The 21,084-nt window shown below is 44.5% G+C and overlaps 2 protein-coding genes across 9 annotated transcripts in view; one reads left to right on the top strand and one right to left on the bottom strand.

The window, feature by feature from the left end:
• Positions 1–16,756, top strand: part of ZSWIM5 (zinc finger SWIM-type containing 5) — a 193,547-nt gene extending 176,791 nt beyond the window's left edge. For all 5 annotated transcript variants that reach the window (XM_031667998.1, XM_031667994.1, XM_031668001.1 and 2 more), the window contains 3 exons: positions 12,379–12,542; positions 13,022–13,103; positions 13,836–16,756. In XM_031667998.1, the coding sequence (XP_031523858.1) occupies positions 12,379–12,542; positions 13,022–13,103; positions 13,836–14,698 (1,109 nt within the window). In that variant the 3' untranslated portion in view covers positions 14,699–16,756. The remainder of the gene's footprint in view (positions 1–12,378; positions 12,543–13,021; positions 13,104–13,835) is intronic.
• An 822-nt stretch (positions 16,757–17,578) lies between these two features.
• On the bottom strand, positions 17,579–21,009 carry UROD (uroporphyrinogen decarboxylase). 4 transcript variants are annotated; one of them, XM_003891779.3, is made up of 10 exons: positions 20,854–21,009; positions 20,124–20,236; positions 19,928–20,007; positions 19,789–19,851; positions 19,354–19,551; positions 19,070–19,231; positions 18,565–18,702; positions 18,313–18,413; positions 18,151–18,217; positions 17,579–17,815 (listed from the first exon to the last, which is right to left on the bottom strand). In XM_003891779.3, the coding sequence occupies exons 1-10, from the start codon at positions 20,871–20,873 to the stop codon at positions 17,654–17,656; spliced, it is 1,104 nt and encodes a 367-aa protein (XP_003891828.1). In that variant the 5' UTR covers positions 20,874–21,009; the 3' UTR covers positions 17,579–17,653. The 4 variants fall into 4 exon arrangements, with proteins under 4 accessions (XP_003891828.1, XP_009205733.2, XP_009205732.1 ...); XM_009207469.3 differs by having other exon boundaries at positions 19,354–19,570; positions 20,854–20,885; XM_009207468.3 differs by lacking the exon at positions 18,151–18,217.
• Between the last annotated feature and the right edge of the window lie 75 nt (positions 21,010–21,084).

The following is a 21,084-nucleotide window of genomic DNA, read 5'->3' as shown; positions in this document are numbered from 1 at the left end:
CAAATCTATAAAATGGGAATCATTGTCAATGACCTGTCAGCCTCCCAGGGCCACTGGAAGATCTAATGAAGTGATGACTAAGATAGAGCTGAACTTCTTACAGATAGAAGAGTTTGTGGTTTTTTTTCAGTGCCCTAGTAAAAGATAGGCAGTCCAAAGTGATTCTCAGGCCTTTAAGCTCACATACATCCTGTTAGCTATGCAGGTTTCACCACAAACAGAAGTGAAAGTAAGCTGCTACATAAGAAGGAGCTATGATAAAATGCTAGCCACCATGAGCTCCTGAATATTTTGGACCAGGAAGCTACATGGATTTTGAAGATTTTTTAAAATTAAAAATAAGTTTATGTGGTATCTTCTTATTGTCCCCCCAAAAACACCGCTCATTACAGAAAAGGTAAAAGTTACATACAAATTAATATAAAAATGATCAGCAAACAAATACAAAAATAGAACAAAGGATATGATCAGACAGTTCACAGGAAAGGAGATACAAGTGGTTTTTAGACAACTAAAATGTCTGGTATCACATTAGAAATACAAATTAAAATTAGCCTGAGATAACATTTTTTACTGATCTTATTGGCAAAAATCAACAAATTTGATAATGTGCATTCATGTGAGGAGTGCCAAGTGGGGAGTGATGGTAGCCTGCATGGAGTTTCAGATTCCAAGCAGGATAAGGAGGAGGACTACAGATCTAAGGAAATAAATGAATGATAAGCATAATAAACATGAAGAAAACTCTATCAAGGCACATCATAACCAAAATGCTTAAAACCAATAATAGAAGAGAAAATCTACTTAGCAATCAGAGTAAAAAAGATACATTACAGACAAAGGACAAAAAAACAAGTATGAGAACAGATTTATCATTAGAAACAATGTAAGCCAGAAAACAGTGGGAAAAAAAAATCCCTGAAAGTGCTTTTTTTAAAAAAATCATCAGGCCAAGCATGGTGGCTCACGCCTATAATCCCAGCACTTTGGGAGGCCAAGGCGGGCAGATCACTTGAGGTCAGGAGTTTGAGAACCCCATCTCTACTAAAAATACAAAAATTAGCTGGGCATCATAGTGCACACCTGTAGTCCCAGCTACTCAGGAGGCTGAGGCACGAGAATCGCTTGAACCTGGGAGGCAGAGGTTGCGGTGAGCCGAGATCTCACCACTGCACTCCTGCCTGGGTGACAAAGTGAGACTCCATCTCAAAACAAAACCAAAAACTATCAAAGTAGAATTTTATACCAATGAAAATATATTTCAGAAACAAAGATGAAGCCAGGTGCAGTGGCTCACACCTGTAATCCCAGCACTTCAGGAGGCCAAGGCAGAAGGATCACTTGAGACCAGGAGTTTGAGACTAGCCTGGGCAACATAGCAAGATCCTGTCTTTACAAAAAAATTTTAAAAATTAGCCACATGTACTGGCAAGCACCCGTAGTCCCAGCTACTGAGGAGGCTAAGGTAGAAGAACTGCATGAGCGCAGGAGTTAGAAACTGCAGTAAGCTACCATCATGACACTGCACTCCAACCTGGGTGACAGAGCAAGACCCTGACTCTTAAAAAAAAGAGACAGAGAGAGAGAGGAACTGAAAATCTTTTTCAGACAACCACAGTACAATTAAAAATCAATGATAAAAATATTTAGAAAATATCTTAAGTTTGTGGAAATTAAACCACGTACATGTATATTACTCATGGAGCAAAGAAAAAAAATCACAAGAAAATTAGAAAATCTTTTGACTATATGAAAATGAAAGCACAAGTCAAAATTAGTGGAATGTAGCTAAGGTTTTCTTACACATTTTAGTAAATAATGTAAAACTGCTTTCCAAACCCAGTGATCCTCAGATTTCACACTTTTTGAGACGGAGTCTCGCTCTGCTTCCCAGGCTTGAGCAGGAACTGCTCACTGTAAGCTCCACCACCGCGAGATTCATGCTTACCTCCCGGCTCTGAATTTCCTGAGTAGTTGGACCAGGTACCGCCACCATGCCCCGCCACTTTTTGGCTTTAGTAGAGACAGGTTTCAATAGTGTCTGCCAGGATGGTCTTGATCTCTTGACCTCATGATCCGCCCGCCTCAGCCTCCCAAAGTGCTGGGATTACAGGCGTGAGCTGCTGCACCCAGCCCAGATTTTACTTTAAGAAGTCAGAAAAATAAAACCCAAAGTAAGCATAGGAAAGGAAATAATAAAGATCAGAGCAGACAGGTGCAGTGGCTCATGCCTGTAATCCCACCACTTTGGGAGGCCAAGGAAGGCAGATGACTTGAAGCCAAGAGTTCAAGACCAGCCTGGCTAACATGGCAAAACTCCATCTCTACCAAAAAAAAAAAAAAATTAAGTGGGCATGGTGGCACACACCTATAATCCTAGCTACTCGGGAGGCTGAGGTACTGTAATCATCTGAACACAGGAGTTGGAGGCTGCAGTGAGCCAAGATCACACCAATGCACTCCATCCTGGGCAACAGAGTAAGACTCTGTCTCAAAAAAAAAAAAAAAACCAGAGCAAAAACCAATGAAATAGAGAATAATCAATGAAACCAAAAGCTGATTCTTTGAAAAGATCAATTAAGGCTGGGCACGGTGGCTCACGCCTGTAATCCCAACACTCTGGGAGCCGAGGCAGGTGGATTGCTTGAGATCAGGAGTTCGAGACAAGGCTGGCCCAATGGCGAAACCCTGTCTGTCCTAAAAAATACAAAAATTAGCTGGGCATGGTGGTGGGCGCCTGTGATCCCAGCTACTCAGGAGGCCGAGGCAGGGAGAATTGCTTGAACCAGGGAGGCAGAGATTGCAATGAGCCGAAATCACGCCACTACACTCCATCCTGGAGGACAGAGTAAGGCTCTATCTCAAAAAAAAAAAAAAAAAAAGAATGAATGAAAACATAAATCAATTGAAATCCCTATCTAGACTGATCAAGAAAAAAGGAGATAAAAGGCAGAAATGACCAACATCAGGAATGAGAAAGGTGATATCACTACAGATTCTAAAGATATCAAAATGGTAATAGGAGAATATTACAAACAGCTTTATGCCAGTAAATTCAACAACACAGATGAAATGGACTAACTCCTTCGAAAACAAAACTGTCAAACTTTGCTTAAGAATAAATAAAAGCCAGGGCCAGGCTCACACCTGTAATCCCAGCACTTTGGGAGGCCGAGGCGGGTGGATAACCTGAAGTAAGGAGTTCAAGACCAGCCTGGCCAACACGGCAAAACCCTGTCTCTACTAAAAATACAAAAATTAGCTGGGCATGGGCCGGCTGCGGTGGCTCACGCCTGTAATCCCAGCACTTTGGGAGGCCGAGGCGGGCGGATCACGAGGTCAGGAGATCGAGATCATCCTGGCTAACATGGTGAAACCCCATCTCTACTAAAAATACAAAAAAATTAGCCAGGCGTGGTGGCGCATGCCTGTAGTCCCAGCTACTCGGAAGGCTGAGGCAGGAGAATGGCGTGAACCTGGGAGGCGGAGCTTGCGGTGTGCCGAGATTGCGCCACTGCGCTCCAGCCTGAGTGACAGAACAAGACTCCGTCTCAAAAAAAAAAAAAAGGAAAAAAAAAATTAGCCGGGCATGGTGGCACATGCCTGTAACCCCAGCTACTTAGGAGGCTGAGGCACAAGAATCGCTTGAACTGGGAGGCAGAGGTTGCAGTGAGCCCCGAGATCATGCCACTGCACTCCAGCCTGGGCAACAGAGCGAGACTCCATCTCAATCAATCAATCAATCAATCATTAAAGGCCAAAGTGACTCACACCTGTAATCCTAACACTTTGGGAGGCTGAGGTGGGAAAATCAGTTAGAGGACAGGAGTTAGAGACCAGCCTGGGTAACATAGTGAGACCTTCTCTCTGCAAGAAATTTAAAAACTAGCTGGGCATGGTGGCACCCACCTGTAGTCCCAGCTACTCAAGAGGCTAAAGCAAGACAATTGCTTGAGCCCAGGAGTTTGAGGTTACAGTGAGCTATCGTGCCACTGCCTGGATGAGAAAGTGAGACCCTGTCTCTAAAAACATAACTATAAACAGGTAGGTAAGTCAAAAAAAAATGAACCAGCTATATGTCCAAAAGAATTGCAAGCAGGAACTCAAACAGATAGTTGTACAAGTGTTTATAGTAACATTATTCATTATAGCCAAATGTTCATCAACAGGTGAATGGATAAACAAAATGTGGTATATATAGAAAATGGAATATTATTGAGCCATAAAAGAAATGAAAGTCTGATACATGCTACAACATGAGTGAACCTTGAGAACATGCTAAGTGAAATAAACCAGACACAAAAGGATAAATATTGTATGATTTGACTTATATGAGATACCTAAAATAGCTGCAGTCAGGAAATATCAATGGATTCAAAGCTAGTGCATGAACATTTGAAGAACAGGATATTCATATAGTCTCAAAGTATCTCTTCACAAAATACTTATCAATTATAGAGGAAAAATGTGTAACTTTACAAATTGGGAAACCTGGCCAACACCACTTTAATCAACTAGTCACAGTTAATATCATCAGAAATGGATGAAGTCAAAAACATAGATTAGCCGGGCACGGTGGCTCAAGCCTGTAATCCCAGCACTTTGGGAGGCCAAGGCGGGTGGATCACGAGGTCAGGAGATCGAGACCATCCTGGCTAACCCAGTGAAACCCCGTCTCTACTAAAAATACCAAAAAAACTAGCCGAGTGAGGTGGCAGGCGCCTGTAGTCCCAGCTACTCGGGAGGCTGAGGCAGGAGAATGGCGTAAACCCAGGAGGTGGAGCTTGCAGTGAGCGGAGACTTGCGCCACTGCACTCCAGCCTGGGTGACAGAGCAAGACTCTGTCTCAAAAAAAAAAAAAAAAAAAAAAAAAAAAAACATAGATTACCTGATAGGAAACAATAAGAACTCAGCATCGCTTCTGTGATGTTACAGCCAAAAGTGCAAATGTACATCTAATAAGGAAACATCAGGAATACCAAATAAAGGACATGCTACAAAATAACTAGCCTGCAAAAGTGTCAAGGTTGTGAATGTCAAGGAAAGATGGGGACATTTTTCCAAATTGAAGACTTAAGACACATGACAAACTAAGTGCAACACGTGAACTTGTATAAAATCTTTTTGCTATAAAAGACATTTTGGGGACAATTGGTGGAACTTGAATGTGGTTGGTGGTAGATGGTAGGAATGTATCTGTTAATTTGCTGCTTTTGATGGTTGTCTTGCGGGTGTAGAAGAGTGTCTTTGTAGGAAATACACACCACGATAGGAGTGGTGGGGCATCAAGTCACTTATTTTCAAATGGTTCAGAGAGAAGAAAAAAACATTTCTGTTCTATTCTTCAAACTTTTCTTTACGTAAAATTATTTCAAACTAAAGGATTTGTTTTAAATTTTATTTTTTAGTAGAGACGAGGTCTTGCTATGTTACCCTAGCTGGCCTTGAACCCCTGGCCTCAAGTAATCCTCCCACCTTGAGCTCCCAAAATGCTGGGATTACAGGTGTGAGCCACCACACTTAGCCAAGGAAAAATTATTATTTTTATTTATTTATTTTTATTTTTTGAGACAGAGTCTCGCTCTGTCACCCAGGCTGGAATGCAGTGACGTGATCTCGGCTCACTGCAACCTCCGCCTCCTGGGTTCAAATGATTCTCATGCCTCAGCCTCCCAAGAAGCTGGGACTACAAGCGCCCACCACCACGCCCAGCTAATTTTTGTATTTTTAGTAGAGATAGGGTTTTGCCATGATGGCCAGGCTGGTCTTGAACTCCTGACCTCAGGTGATCCACCCACCTTGGCCTCCCAAAGTGCTGGGATTACAGGCATGAGCCACCATTCCTGGACAGCAAGGAGAATTTTTGATAAAAAATTATGTTGACAAAGGTGTGGAGAAACCTTTTTAAAATTCAACTATATGTTGTCTATAAGAAACCCACTCTAAAGACACAGATAGATTAAAAGTAGAGATGGAACCAGTAACCTAAATGTAAGAGCTAAAGCCTTAAAACTCTTACATGAAAACATAGGAATAAGTCTTCATGACCTTGGGTAAGCCAATGGATTCTTAGCTATGACATCAAAAGCATGAGCAACAAAAAAATATATATAGATAGGTAAATTAGATTTCATCAAAATTTAAATCTTGTGTGCATCAAAGAGCATTATCAAGAAAGTGAAAAGAGCAGCCAGGCATGGTGGCTTAACGCCTGTAATCCCAGCACTTTGGAAGGCCGAGGTGGGCGGATCACCTGAGGTCAGGAGTTCAAGACCAGCCTGGCCAACATGGCGAAACCCCACGTGTACTAAAAATACAAAAATTAGCTAGATGTGGTAGCGCATGCCTGTAGTCCCAGCTACTTGGGAGGCTGAGGCAGGAGAATCACTTGAACCTGGAGGCAGAGGTTGCAGTGAGCCGAGATCATGCCACTGCATTCCAGCCTGGGCGACAGAGTGAAACTCCACCAAAAAAAAAAAAAAGACAGAGAAAGAAAGAAAAGAAAGAGCGAGATATGGTGATTCACACCCATAATCCCAGTGGTTTGGGAGGATCACTTGAGCCTGGGAGGTCAAGGCTGAAGTGAACCATGATCACACGACTACACTGCAGCCTAGGCAAGAGTAAGACCTTTTCTCAAAAAATAGGCCGGGTGAAGTGGTTCATGCCTGTAATCCCAGCACTTTGAGAGGCCGAGGCAATCACGTGAGGTTAGGAGTTTGAGACCAGACTGACCAACATGGACAAACCCTGTCTCTACAAAAATACAAAAATTAGCCAGGCATGGTGGCAGGTGCCTGTAATCCCAGCTACTCAGGAGGCTGAAGCAGAAGAATCACTTGAACCAGGAGGCAGAGGTTGCAGTGAGCTGAGATCATGCTACTGCACTCCAGCCTGGGCAACAGAGCGAGACTCTGCCTCAAAAAAAAAAAAATTTTTTTAATAAAAATAATTATAAAATAAATAATCTAAGCTTGCACATTAGTAAAATAGAGAAAGAATAACAATCAGTTTATAAGTTAAGCTTCCACATTGGGCAAATAGTGAAAGAAGAGCAATGTAAATCTAAAGTTAGTGGAAGAAAATAAATAACAAAAATTAGAGCAGAAATCAGTGAAATTGAAAGTAGAAAAACAGCAGGCAAAAATCAATAAAAGCAAGAGTAATTCTTTGAAAAGACCAATAAAATTGATAAACCTTTAGGCTAACCAAGAAAAAAGAGAGGAGATATAAATTACTAATATTATAAATGAAAGAGGGGCCATCAGTACTGATCCCATGGACATTAAAAGGATAATAAAAAATTTTTTGAACTCTATGCCCACCAATTTGATAACTTAGATAATTAGATGGACCAATTTCTTGAAAAACACTACAAAAACTCACAGAAGGAGAAATAAATAATCTGAATAGGCCCATATTTGTTAGAGAAATTGAATTAATAATAACCTTCCAAAACAGAAAACACCAGGCTCAGATTATTTCACTGGTGAGTTCTACCAAATATTTAAGGAATAAATGGTACTGATTGTCTAAAGTCTCTTCCAGAAAATAGAAGCAGAGGAAATACTTGCTTATTCTATGAGGCCAGCATTACTCTAAAACAAAACTAAATAAAGACATTACAAGAAAGGAAAAGTACAGATCAGTATGACTCATGAGCATAAATGCAGAAATCCTGAACAAATTTTAGCAAATCAAACCCAATAGTGTATAAAAAGAATGAACCATAAGTAGGATTTATTTCAGGTATGTTAGTTGTCTCAATGCTTGAAAATCAATTAATGGAATCCATTAATTCCATTAATGGAATTTATTCTTTCCACAGGCAAAGAAGAAAAGTCATTCATCATTAAATGCAGGAAAAGCATAACTGACACCCATTCATAATTTTAAAAAACGCTTAGCAAACTAGGAATAGAGGAGAACTGCCTCAACTCGATAAAGAACTTCTACCAAAAAACCTACAGTTACCGTCTGGGTGTGGTGGCTCACACTTGTAATCCTAGCACTTTGGGAGGCCAAGATGAGAGAATTGCTTGAGCCTGGGAGTTCAAGACCAGCCTGGACAACATAGCAAGACCTCATCACTACTAAAAAATAAAAAATAACCAGTTGTGGTGGGCACACTCCTGTAGTTCCAGCTACTTGGGAGGCTGAGGCAAGAGGATCACTTGAGCCTGGGAAGTCAAGGCTGCAGTGAACCATGATTGTGTACTGCACTCCAGTCTGGGCAAAAGAGCTTAAAGACAAAAAATTAAAACCTACAGCTATAATTACCATTACACTTAATGGTGAGAAACTAGATGCTTTCCCTTTAAGATCAGGAATAAGACAAGGATGTTCCCTCTTGCCACCTCTATTCAGCATCATACTAGAAGTTCCTAACTAATACAATAAGAGAGGAAAAGGAAATAAATGATACACAGATGCTCCCTGACTAATGACAGGGTTATGTCCCAATAAACCCATCATAAGGATCAAAAATTCTTAAGTGAAATCATTGTAAGCCAATTGGAAAGGAAGAAATAAATCTGTCTTTGTTCACAAATGACATGATTGACTATGTATGAATCCCAAAGAATCAATTTTTTTAAAAACTGGAACTAACAAGTAATTATAGCAAGTTTGCAGTATATAAGGTTAATATGCAAAATTCAATTGCTTTCCTATATGCCAGCAAAGAACAATTGGACTTTGAAATTTAAAACACAGTACTATTTACATTAGCACCCCAAAAATGAAGTACTTAGGAATAAATCTAACAAAATATGTATAAGATCGATATGAGGAATACTGTAAAACTTGGATGAAAAAAATCAAAGATGATTTAAATAAATAGAAATGGCCCATGTTCATGGATAAAAAGAATGTATATTAGGTCAGTTCTTCCCAACTTGATTTATAGATTTAACACAATCCCAATCAAAATCCCAGCAATTTATTTTGTGCATATCAACAAACCCTTTCTAAACTTTATGTTGAAAAACAAAAGACCTAGAATAGCCAACATAATATTGAAGAACAAGTCAGAGGCCTGATACTACCCAGTGGAAACACTTACTGTAATATTAATCAAGACAGTGTGGTACTGTTGAAAAACTGACAAATAGATCAATGGAACAAAATTAAAAGCTCAGAAATAGACTCACACAAATATAGTCAACTGATATTGAGAAAGGACCAAAAGATTGTCTTTTCAACAAATGGTGCTAGAAAATCTGGACATTCACATGCAAAAAGAAATTAATATAGACACTGACCTTAGACCTTTCACAAAAATTAACTCAAAATGGATCATAGACCTAAAAGTAAAACACAAAACTATAAAATGTCTAGAGGATGGCCAGGCGCAGTGGCTCATGCCTGCAATCCCAGCACTTTGGGAGGCTGAGGCAGGTGGATCATCTGAGGTCAGGAGTTCAAGACCAGCCTGGCCAACATGGTGAAACCCTGTCTCTACTAAAAATATAAAAATTAGCTGGGCGTGGTGTCACGCACCTGTAATCCAAGCTACTCAGGAGGCTGAGACCAGGAGAATATCTTTAACCCAGGAGGCGGAGGTCGCAGTTAGCCTGCACATGAATGTTTGAAGCATCTTTATTTATAATTGCTCCAAACTGGAAGTAACCAAGATGTTCTTCAAAAGGTGGATGGATAAATAAATTGTCGTATATCCATAGAATTGATTATTATTTCTAAATAAAAAGACATGGCTTCTCAAGCCACACACACTCAAAAAAAAAAAAAAAAAAAAAGATGGAAGTTTTGGGTGTAAACTCTGAGGGAAACAAAGATATGGAGGAACCTTAAATGTGTATTGCATGTTGTAAGAAGCCAATCTGTATTATCACACTAGCCTTTAAGTTTAAAAAAAAAAAAAAGAAAAAAGCCAGTCTGAAAAGGCTACTTACTGTATGCTTCCAAGTATATGATATTCTGGAAAAGGCAAAACTATGAAAACAGTAAAAAGATCAATAGTTGCCAGGGACTTAGAGGGAATGGAGAAAGGGATGAACAGATAGAACACAGGAGATTTTGTAGAGAAGTGAAACTATTTTATATGACACTGTAATAGCAGATTAATAACACACATTTGTCAAAACCCATACAACTGTATAACACAGAGTGAACCCTAATGTAAACTGTAAACTTGAGTTAATAATATATGCATATTGGTTCATCAAATGTACCACACTAATAATAATGTACAGTCAGCCCTCTGTATCTGTGGGTTCTGCATCTGTGGATTCAACCAACCGTGGATCAAAAATATTCAGGGAAAAAAACTCGTCAAAGCTCCAGAAAGCAAAACTTTAATTTGCTGGGCACAAAGCACTATGTTGAATCCACATGTAATGATGTATAGACATTGTATTAGATATTATAAATAATCTAGAGGTGATTTAAAGTATAGGGGAGGATATGATGATAGGTTATGAGAGACTTGAGCATCCTCAGATTTTGGTATCCAAGGGAAGTCATGGAACCAATCTCCCACAGGTGCGGAGGGATTACTGTATTAATATTGGTTTACCAAATATACCACATTAATATAAGATGTTAATAATAGGGGATATATGGGAATTCTCTGTACTATCTGATCAATTTCCTGTAAACCTGAAACTGCTCTAAAGACGTAGTCTATTAACTTAAAAAACTTTTTAAAGATGATAGAAGAATAAAGGAAATCTCTTGCATAATCCTGGCACCCAAAAACAACTATGAATAAGACATTTGTGGCCGGGCGCGGTGGCTCAAGCCTGTAATCCCAGCACTTTGGGAGGCCGAGACGGGCGGATCACGAGGTCAGGAGATCGAGACCATCCTGGCTAACACGGTGAAACCCCGTCTCTACTAAAAAATACAAAAAAACTAGCCGGGCGAGGTGGCGGGCACCTGTAGTCCCAGCTACTCGGGAGGCTGAGGCAGGAGAATGGCGTAAACCTGGGAGGCGGTGCTTGCAGTGAGCTGAGATCCGGCCACTGCACTCCAGCCTGGGCGACAGAGCCAGACTCCATCTCAAAAAAAAAAAAAAATACAAAAAACTAGCTGGGCAAGGTGGCGGGGGCCTGTAGTCCCAGCTACTTGGGAGGCTGAGGCAGGAGAATGGCGTGAACCCGAGAGGCAGAGCTTGCAGTGAGCTGAGATCCAGCCACTGCACTCCAGCCTGGGCGACAGAGCAAGACTCCATCTCAAAAAAAAAAAAGACATTTGCATAAATATTCCTGGAGATTTTCTATTCATATATATTTACACACACTATGTATCTTTTTTATAAAAATAGAATCATAGAATATTATAAATTATTTATAATTCTCACAACAATCCTAAAGGTTATTGTTTCCATTTTATAGATGAAGTTATTGAACTCTTTCCTTTTTTTTTTTTTTTTTTTTGAGACAGAGTCTCACTGTGTCACCCAGGCTGGAGTGCAGTGGCCCAATCTTGGCTCACTGCAACCTCCACCTCCCAGGTTCAAGTCATTCTCCTGCCTCAGCCTCCTGAGTAGCTGGGACTACAGGCGCATGCCACCATGCCTGACTAATTTTTGTATTTTTTTTAGTAGAGACAGGGTTTCACCATTTGGCCAGGCTGGTCTCGAACTCCTGACCTCAAGTGATTCACCCACCTCAGCCTCACAAAGTGCTGGGATTACAGGCAAGAGCCACTGCGCCCAACCTGAAGTCATTAAACTCTTAAATGGCTGAACCAGGTTCAGTCCCCAGTGTGTTTTATTCCAAAGCCTATAGTCATACCGCCATTCCTCCTCTTTGACTTTATCAGCAGTTACAAAGCAAAACATAAGGCCTACTTTTTGTTCTATCTTTACTTAACATGTTTGTCCTTTATAAGATGTAGCAGTCTTTCATACACTACTGCCTTCATCCAGCAACCTTCACTTCATATGATGTTATATTCCTTAACTCTTTGTGCTTCGTATAGAATCCCTGCCTATTGAATAAGAAGTGGTGGCCCTGCTCCTTTTTGCTCCAGGGAGCTGTAGTGAGAAGTCGACAGTGGGACTGGCATTCTTTTTTGGCAGTAATGTGGCTTTCTGTCTACTGTATAGCTCTGGAAATTCAAGTGTTCAAGAAAATTATTTCTGGTACTTAAAGATCCTGAGGGCAGAGGGTATTCAGTAGAGACAGATGAAAAGGTGGAGAGAATAGGACTCACATGGGGTCTGGGGAAGGGAGGAGCCTCAAATGTGTTTAGTGGAGACAGCTTGATAACCCAGAAGGGGCGGTAGCATTCAGAAGCATTCAATGAATTAATAGCAGCCATTTCAACCACCTGTTGAACTACCTGTTGCAATCAGCTGACTGTTTAGTAAAACATTAAAATAGACCCTGCCCCTGCTCTTGGCATCTATAGGAGACACTTTGAGACTCCGAACAATTCTGGAAGCAATACAGAAGCACATTCATTCTTCCTCCCTCATCTTCAAACTGGCCCAAGATGCATTCAAGATTGCTACTCCCACTGACAGTAGTACTGACAGCACCCTGCTCAACGTTGCCCTGGAACTTGGGTTACAGGTATGGAAGAAGAGTGGGCCATCCTCAGTTTAGACTTCTGGCCTAGTGACACTTGGGAGAAGGTAAGATCTCTGGGAGACTGGGCATAGGCCAAGTCTGGCTCTTTCTTTGTGCCCAGAACACAAGTTCTAGACAAGGGAAAAGGCAAGGATTTCATAAATTGGGCTCCACTTTCAGGTTAAGGCCAGAAGCAAGATACAGCTTTAGGCTCCATGGGGTCCCTGTCTTCTGTCTACCTCCCCATTTCTGCAAGTCAAGTAAGGTATGATAATAAGGACTTTGCTGCACATCATCAGAGAAGCCTCCTATCTGATTGGTGGGAGAGCTAGGAAAGAAATTAAACTGTATTTTATATTTATCAAGGGAGAGACCACTGTTTAAAGCACCAGAAAATATTTGTTGCATAAATGAATGGCAAGGGGAGGGAGAGGTCACAACAGTTAGGCATAGCCCACTGGAAAGGCCTCTTTTGTGCCCAGGTGATGCGGATGACCTTATCAACCCTTAACTGGAGACGCAGGGAGATGGTACGATGGTTGGTGACCTGTGCTACAGAAGTGGGTGAGTCTCCCACCTCCCTCTACTCCCAGCGGAAAGGGGTTTCTAGGCCCTACTCTTGGGACAGGACAGTGAATCCTTAGAGCTCTCATATTCCTATTCCTGATGGCCTAAGAAAGGATGGGGCTGCTGGTAGGAGAAAGTGGCCTCTGTTCAGCCAGCCCAAGTCCTGTCCTCATTGCTTGAACCATATCCTGATGTCAGCAGCGCTTGATTCTCTCATCAGAGACATGTCTAAGAGAATGAATTTTCAGTTGTTACTCAAGTGCTCCCTTGGGAGGTAGTGGGCCCAGTGGTTTGGTCCCCATCCCTGTCCATGCTTGTGAAAAACCCCAGACAACTTGGAGGCTCAGGACCCTTTCTAAAGCCCAAAGCCCCAGCACAAGACTCTACCCTGAGAGGCCCCACTTCAGCTAGAACCCCTGGCAGATCTGCAACCCATGCCTCAGGGCAAGCAAACCCCAGGCTGTACTGTCCCGTCCTTGTGAGGGGTCAAGAGCACCTGCAGAAACCTTCAACCCTCTAACCTGGGGAAAGAAGGGATAGAAAGAGACCCCAAACAGGGTCTGGCCATCTGGGATGCTCCCCTTGCCCTGGTTTGCCTCATATCATCTCAGGGTTGCTGAGGAGGGAGAACTCATCGCTGCAGGCCAAGTTCAAACCCCAAATGGTAATCTCGGTAGACCTGAATCAGGACCCAGATGGCCACGGCTGAGCTCAGGCTCTCCCTGACAGGTGTGCGGGCCCTGGTGAGCATCTTGCAGAGCTGGTACACACTCTTCACCCCTACTGAGGCTACTAGTATTGTAGCTGCCACAGCCGTATCCCACACCACTATCCTGCGCCTCAGTCTTGACTATCCACAGCGGGAGGAACTGGCTAGCTGTGCTCGCACGCTGGCCCTACAGTGTGCTATGAAGGATCCACAGAGCTGTGCCCTGTCAGCCCTTACCCTCTGTGAGAAAGACCACATCGCCTTTGAGGCAGCCTATCAGATTGCCATTGATGCTGCTGCTGGTGGCATGACCCATTCGCAGCTGTTCACCATCGCCCGCTACATGGAGCTCCGTGGCTACCCGCTCCGTGCCTTCAAGCTGGCCTCACTGGCCATGAGCCATCTTAACCTGGCCTACAACCAGGATACTCATCCCGCCATCAATGATGTGCTCTGGGCTTGTGCTCTCAGCCACTCTCTGGGCAAGAATGAGCTGGCAGCTCTCATCCCCCTGGTGGTGAAGAGTGTGCACTGTGCCACAGTGCTTTCAGACATCTTACGACGCTGCACAGTGACTGCACCTGGCCTGGCCGGCATCCCAGGCCGCCGCAGCTCTGGAAAGCTCATGTCCACTGACAAAGCTCCATTGCGCCAGTTGTTGGATGCCACCATCAATGCCTATATCAACACTACACACTCACGCCTAACACACATCAGCCCTCGCCACTATGGAGAGTTCATTGAGTTTCTAAGCAAGGCTCGGGAGACCTTCCTGCTGCCCCAGGATGGCCACCTGCAATTTGCCCAGTTCATCGACAACCTCAAACAGATCTACAAAGGCAAGAAAAAACTGATGCTGCTGGTGCGAGAGCGCTTTGGCTGAGAGAGCAGATAGCTCACCGCCAGGGCAGCCTGGGTTCCCAGGTAGTATCACGTCAGGCCAAGGACACTGAAACATTTGTCCACCCTGAGAGGACTCTGAGCACCTGTGGCTGAGGCCAAAGGACCACAGGGCTAAGGATGGGGAAGGTCTAACTCTAGTTGATATGCCTACCTTGGCAAGCTTCTCACTACAGCCTACTGTTCATGGAGGAGCTGGGCCCTGCAGATCGACCAGAAACCCCACAACATGCCACCTCATGCCCCTGTATCCAGCGTGTCCTGAGCATTGGCCCTGTCTCCCTTGGCAAACACAGAACACTGTTCCGTCTCAGGGATTGCTTAACCAGAGAAACAAACACATCTATGGGACTGTAAATACTATAGTATATGTGTTGCTAATTATTGTAAACTTACAACTATTTATAATTGTGGTTTTGATTTGATGGGCACTTGAAGTAGCTGTGGGTAGGAGGATATGCTTATTTTCTGAGGAGACTCACAACCATTTCTCAGGTTTCCCTTGCAGAGTGTATGCTGGTAGCAGTGGAAGAGTGGGGGTGCCAAGGAGAAAAATGACCAGTTAGAATCAATCCCAAGTCTAGTCTATGCAGAATCCCCCACCTACAGACAGGGCATTTATAGCCCAGTGGTGAGTGAGGGACAGAGGCCAGGACTGGACTTAGACTTTTGCCTCACAAAACTATGAGGACATTGAAGCTCCTGCCTCACACAGCTTCTTCAGGAGCCTGCTGAACGCCTGAGAAACAAGTGCAGGGAGAAGATGAAGGTCTGGGAAGCTGCTGAGTTCATAATATTCATCTACTGTGGTCACCTTTGTGTTAGAGAGTGTGTGGTTTCATCTATAATCGTGTGTGTGTATCTGTATGGCTAAGTACATGTGTCTATGTGCATAGATATATCTGTGCATGCCTGTCTGTATGTGCACATATATATTTATGTGTATGTGTCAGTTCTATGGCTGTGTACCTGTGTGAATATGTGCACACTGGACTGGGTTTCTACCTGAGGATATACACATTTTGCATACATGTGAGGATGCACATCTATGTGCAAATGCACTGTGCATATTTAGTGTGTATGTGTATCTGGGCACACATGAGTGCATGTGTATAAACATGTTTGTATCTGTGTGTATGCTTGTTATCCATGCGCCTGTGTCTTTATATGTGTAACCGAGCGTATTTCTACATGTAGGGATGTCTGTGTATTCATGTTTGAGGATCTGCATGAATGTGTCCTTCCTTTTTGCCAAATTTCTCTTTCCTGTTCCTCTTAAATCTCTCTCACCAGCTAAACGTTTGTTCCCCATCTCTGTGCCTCCTCTATTCATTCTCTCACCAAACAAGCTTCTAAGCACCAATCTCCCTCTGCCATCAGATTGGCTGCTTTAGCTCCACAGTTCTCTTCTCACCCCATACTTGCTTTCTTCCCCTGCCTTTCTACCTCAAGCTTCCTCTGCCTGCTTTTGTCACAGTCTCATTGCTCGCTGACTTGGAGGCTAGGGCTGGTCTGCTCTTAGCCTCTCCCTTCCTAATTTCTAGCCCTAGTGGGCAGCCCTGTCTTAGCCCTGGCTGACCTCCACAGTGTATCATGTTCCTGCTACCTTCCTGACCTCTATGCTCGGCCTGGAATTGTTACAGGAGGTAGCAAAGGCATTCAGAAGAGTCAGTTGGATACCAGTGTCTGGTGTTTACTGTTTCATATCTTAGTTCCTGAGTTAGGGGTGGGGTGTGATAGGGAAGGGGTGGTATAGCTAGAATGTGAACTAAGAACTTCTCCATCTGCTTTACTTTTTCTTTGACAAACTGTCACTTTTTTTACTCCAAACTGACGAAGAAGTTGTATTTGCCGTTTGTGGCTACTCAAGTCTTACTGTCCAGCCAAGGGCCCCTACGTCTCAGCCCAATGGGTTGGTTAAAAAAAAGAGAGAAGCCACTCTCATTCTGTATCACAGTTGCCCTTTTTTAGCAAGTGTGTGAATTCACAGTGCTTTCCTATGAATAAATCATGGATCACATAAACGATCATTTTTCTAAAAGCAGAAATTGTGTTCCTTCATTAAATGAAACCCATCTCTACCTTCTGCATTGCCCTGGCTGGGCCGGGGAGCTGGTTCAGCCTACAGCACAGTGGGCTCCTAGTGGTCCAAGGAGATGCAGAATGACAGATAAAGAATTTCTTGCCATACCAGACCCTTCTCCAGACCTTACAGACACCTCATAGCCTTGTCCTGGGAAGCAGGTACCACCAGGAAGGGTGGAAACACCAAGATCTTGAGAAAATTAAAGGGGATGCTCAGAAAATAATATAAAGCAACCTTGAGTGCCAGAGGGTCTTTTGGTTTCAGAGGACTTCTTGCCTTGATGATGGACTTGCCTAAAGCTCTAATCCTAAGCAACCTAGCTCTGAGCTTTGATGTCCTCCCTATATTTTGGTGTCAAAGCTGAGGGTCCCTCAGCTTCTCCTTGCTCACCTAGACTCCATCTTCTTCCCCATGCCTCTCTGAAGTATTCTAACCCCTTCTGTGCCCCTTTTTGATGTATTATACTTCCCTTCCTCCCCAGACATAAAGCCCTATCAATTTAGCCTTTGTATACTGTGAGGACCCCACCCATTTTTCTGCAAATGTCACAACCTGAACTGCTACGAAAGCTCTACCCTACCCCATGTAGTTCTGGGACTTAGGTATCTAAGAGTAAGATAGGAGTGAGAATCCTTAAGTGCTCTGGTACATATTCAGTGATACCTAACCCTTATGACTTGTGAAGAGGACATAGAGAGGGTTCCCAGGGAAGGAGCAGAAGCTAAGAAGAACTGAGGATATGGGCACACATCTTTCACAAACAAAACTACACAACAGTTCAACTCTGAAACTTTTATTGTCCTGGAAATGATCAATCATCTGTTAGTGGTACTTGAGGGTAAAGGTGTACACTCAGTTCTGTCGAAGCAGACGTGAGTGTTTATGCACAGCATCCACAAAGGCACCCACATGTTCTGGGTCCATGTCAGGATAAAGCCCATGGCCCAGGTTGGCAATGTAGCGCTGTGGCCCAAAGTCATCCAGCATCTGCTTCACCAGCTGCCCAATCTCCTCCTGGGGGACCAACAGGGCACTGGCTACAGGAGGACCAGCAAGCTTCTGTCCTCCCTACATATACTAGTGACAAACACATATGTAGGTATGCTTCTACTCAGTGTTAACTCATTCAGTCATTCAATAAAATTTATCAGATCCCTAGTCTGGACATGAAGCATAAACACAAATGAACAACAGCAAGAAAAAGTCCGGTCTTCCTAGGGCTTATGTTGTACATACAGAGTAGAAGAGAAGGACAGACAGACATTTAAAAAAGAAAAGCACACAGAATAATACAACCACAGCCACAGGAGTGCACAGTAACAGATACACAGAGGGGCCCTGTCTGTTACCTCAGATGCATACAGGGCACAGGGGTCCAGGTTGCCCTGCAATGTCACCGTCTTCCCCACACACTCCCTGGAAGCAAAGCCAGCGCCACGTTCTGGTAACTGCATACATGGCAGCTCCACACCCCCACCTCAACCTCAAGGCCTCACCCTTCCATAGCTTACCGGGCTTTCTTTGGGGCCACTGTCCAGTCAAGCCCAACCACCTCATAGCCAGCTTGGGACAGCTCCTCCAGGGCAAAATGCCCATCCTTAGCAAAGATGATCTGGAAAAAAAGCAGATCTTAGGCTACAGAGGGCCTTGCTAATCTTTCTTGACTGTACTTCTGCTGCCCTCCAGTGGTCACTCCAGTCCATGCAGGACTTAGCCTGAAAGCTCCACAGGCCCACCTTCACTCAACCCATCCCAATCCTCACCATGGGCACTGGTGCCAGGCCTGCCTCCCGCAACCTGGCCTTCACTCGCTTGGCCACATCACGGATGTAGGGCAGTGCAAACTTGTTGAAGAGCTGTGGGCCAAGATGCCCTGCATGGGACTCAAACAGCTGCAATGCCTAGTTAGGGTATGGTGAAGACAAACATGTAACAAAGAGGAAGCTCCCCCCACATACAAAATCCACCTCAATTTTCCCCAAATGACTTCAATCCCTGATACTGCCTGACCCTATAAATCCAGTAATTAAAAAAAAAAAAAAAGTTTTACTTTCTCCAGATCCCAGCACTAGCTTTGGTCTCTGAATACTCAAGAGCATTAAGCCCCACTGCCAGTGTCAGGATGGGCTTGGCTGCTCAGCTAGATCACTGGAGGCCAAGGTTCTTTCATCCCTGGCATTAAGACCCCTGCCCTCTCAGGTTTAGGACACTTGCTTCTCGTCCTTACAGACCAAATCTCAGCCTATTTCTCTCTCTCTCTGGACTCACCTGGGCACCAGCCGCCACTTGTCCTACCAGATATGGGACCAGAGCATCAGTGAGGATGCAAAGCAGCTGGTGACTAGCCTGAGGTCTCTGATAGAGCCAGCGCTTGGCCTGAGCCATGGTGCTTGAGCCACCACCCTCAACCATGTATGTCATCAGGGTCCACTACAGAAGGATAGAAAGATAGTGTCACATGTACAGAAGCCAGACTGACCCTTCCTTTGTCTACCCCAGACCTGCCAGAGTGATTTTCCCACGCCGCCAGTCCCTGCCCTGTCCCACATTACTGGGGCACCAGCAAAGCCAATCAGCGGCACACGTCCAGCCAGTCGTTGTCGGGTAAGGGTGATGGCTTGGAACACATAGCCTAGCTCAGAGGCTACCACTGCTGGATCCCGTAGGCGTTCTAGGTCCTGCTCTTCTCTTAGTGGCTCTGGGAAGCTGGGTCCTTTGCCAGGTACCATGGTCACCTCCATGCCCAGTGCCTGGAGGGGGAGAAAACATCTGGGTTCCCAAAATGGAATCCAGGAGGAAAGGTTCTGTTCAGCTCATTCCAGAAGGAAGGAAAAGGAGAATAAAACTGCCAAACTCCATCTCTTTCAACCTTAGTTTTTCCCTCGATCCAGTTAGGATAAGTGCTTATTGTAAACCTTGACTGGACTGATAGAAGGATTTTCAAGGGGTCCTTGGATTATATTCCAGGATCAGATTTGAGTAGGTACCTGGGGTACAACAAGGATGTCAGAGAAAATGATGGCAGCATCCAGAGGGAAGCGACGCAGTGGCTGTAGGAAACAGGAGACGGGTTGCTAGGTGGCAGACTGAAGGCATAAATCTTTCCCTCTTTTGTGCACCCCTCACCTGCAGAGTCAGTTCACAGCAGGCCTCAGGAGAGCGACAAGTGCTGAAAAAGTCCTGGGCAGCCCGGGTTTCCCTAAACTCTGCATACAGAGGGAAGACGGGGCTCAGCCTTGAGGCCCTCCAGAGCCCTCCCCTGCCCCTTGAAAACTTTTCGCCTTCCGGAGTTTTATCTAGATTTCCAGGGCCTGACTCTTACCTGGTAAGTAACGGCCTGCCTGGCGCATGCACCAAACGGGAGTGTAGTCTGTTTCCTCTCCCCAGGCTGCTCGCAGGAATGTGTCATTCTTCAGCTCCGGAAAACCCTGAGGTCTGGCGATCAGGTGGGGGTAGGGGTAGGTGTCAGTATGCTAGGCTGGAGGTTGGGTAAAGTGCGGATTCATAAGGCTGATTTAGTCGAGGACCGCTATCTACCTCCTCCAGGCCAGCTCCCAAACCCTGGCTTTCCGCCCGTTCCGCCTCCTCTCTGCCTATCAGGTGGTGCACAAACTCTAGAAGGGCCCGCCCTGGGGCCTCTTCCCTCCACTTAGTCCCTACTCTCCCAAGCTCGAAGCAACTAGAGGGACTAGGGGGAGGGAATGGAGGCCCAGGAAGGATAGTTTGGGGGTCTTCGGACTACGGAGTCTCAGAAACGGGAATGTCACTGGGCTGGTTCAGAGGCTGAGAGATCCCCAGGCTGGGGGATAAAGAGGGATGAGAGTTGATGGTCCCAGAATAGAGATCCTGGTTGGAAATCCTGAGGCATCCCTTGAATTAAGGCCCCTGGGATGAACGTCTCAAAAATCCATGGTTTTAGGATTCAGGATCCCAGCTAACAGAGTCCAGGTTGGGAGATCTCCAAGGTGGGGAAAGGGGAGTACAGGGATAGCGTCCTGAGTTGGAAGACTCAGAAGCTCAACTAGCCACACCGCGTGCTCTAGAGAACTCACCCCAACCCGTTCGCTTCCATGGTCAGCTGTCTGTAACTGCGAGCTCAATCCGCAACTTAACCTGAATGTGAGCCTGCCCCCACCCCGTCCAGGCTCCGCCCCTTTCTGTAGGGAATCAAGGGCGTCGCCATGTTGAAGATCACATGATCAGACTCCCGCGACAGCTCCAGGGCTGCCCTGGCTGCTGCCCGTAGGACCCCTACCTTTTTTCACCGTAAAGTCCGCTGTAGC

The sequence above is a fragment of the Papio anubis genome, chromosome 1 (assembly GCF_008728515.1).
Source record: "Papio anubis isolate 15944 chromosome 1, Panubis1.0, whole genome shotgun sequence".
NCBI classification, from domain to species: domain Eukaryota; kingdom Metazoa; phylum Chordata; class Mammalia; order Primates; family Cercopithecidae; genus Papio; species Papio anubis.
This window is presented reverse-complemented; position numbering and strand designations above follow the sequence as displayed.

Bases quoted from the DNA above. Each gene is read 5' to 3' on its own strand.
- UROD (XM_003891779.3), bottom strand. From the start codon at position 20,873: ATGGAAGCGAACGGGTTGGG. The intron at 18,414-18,564 runs GTGAGGATTGGG...CTTTTTTTCCAG, and splicing joins GCCTGGCACCAGTGCCCATG to ATCATCTTTGCTAAGGATGG. The intron at 17,816-18,150 runs GTAACAGACAGG...TTGGTCCCCCAG, and splicing joins GTGCCCTGTATGCATCTGAG to GAGGAGATTGGGCAGCTGGT.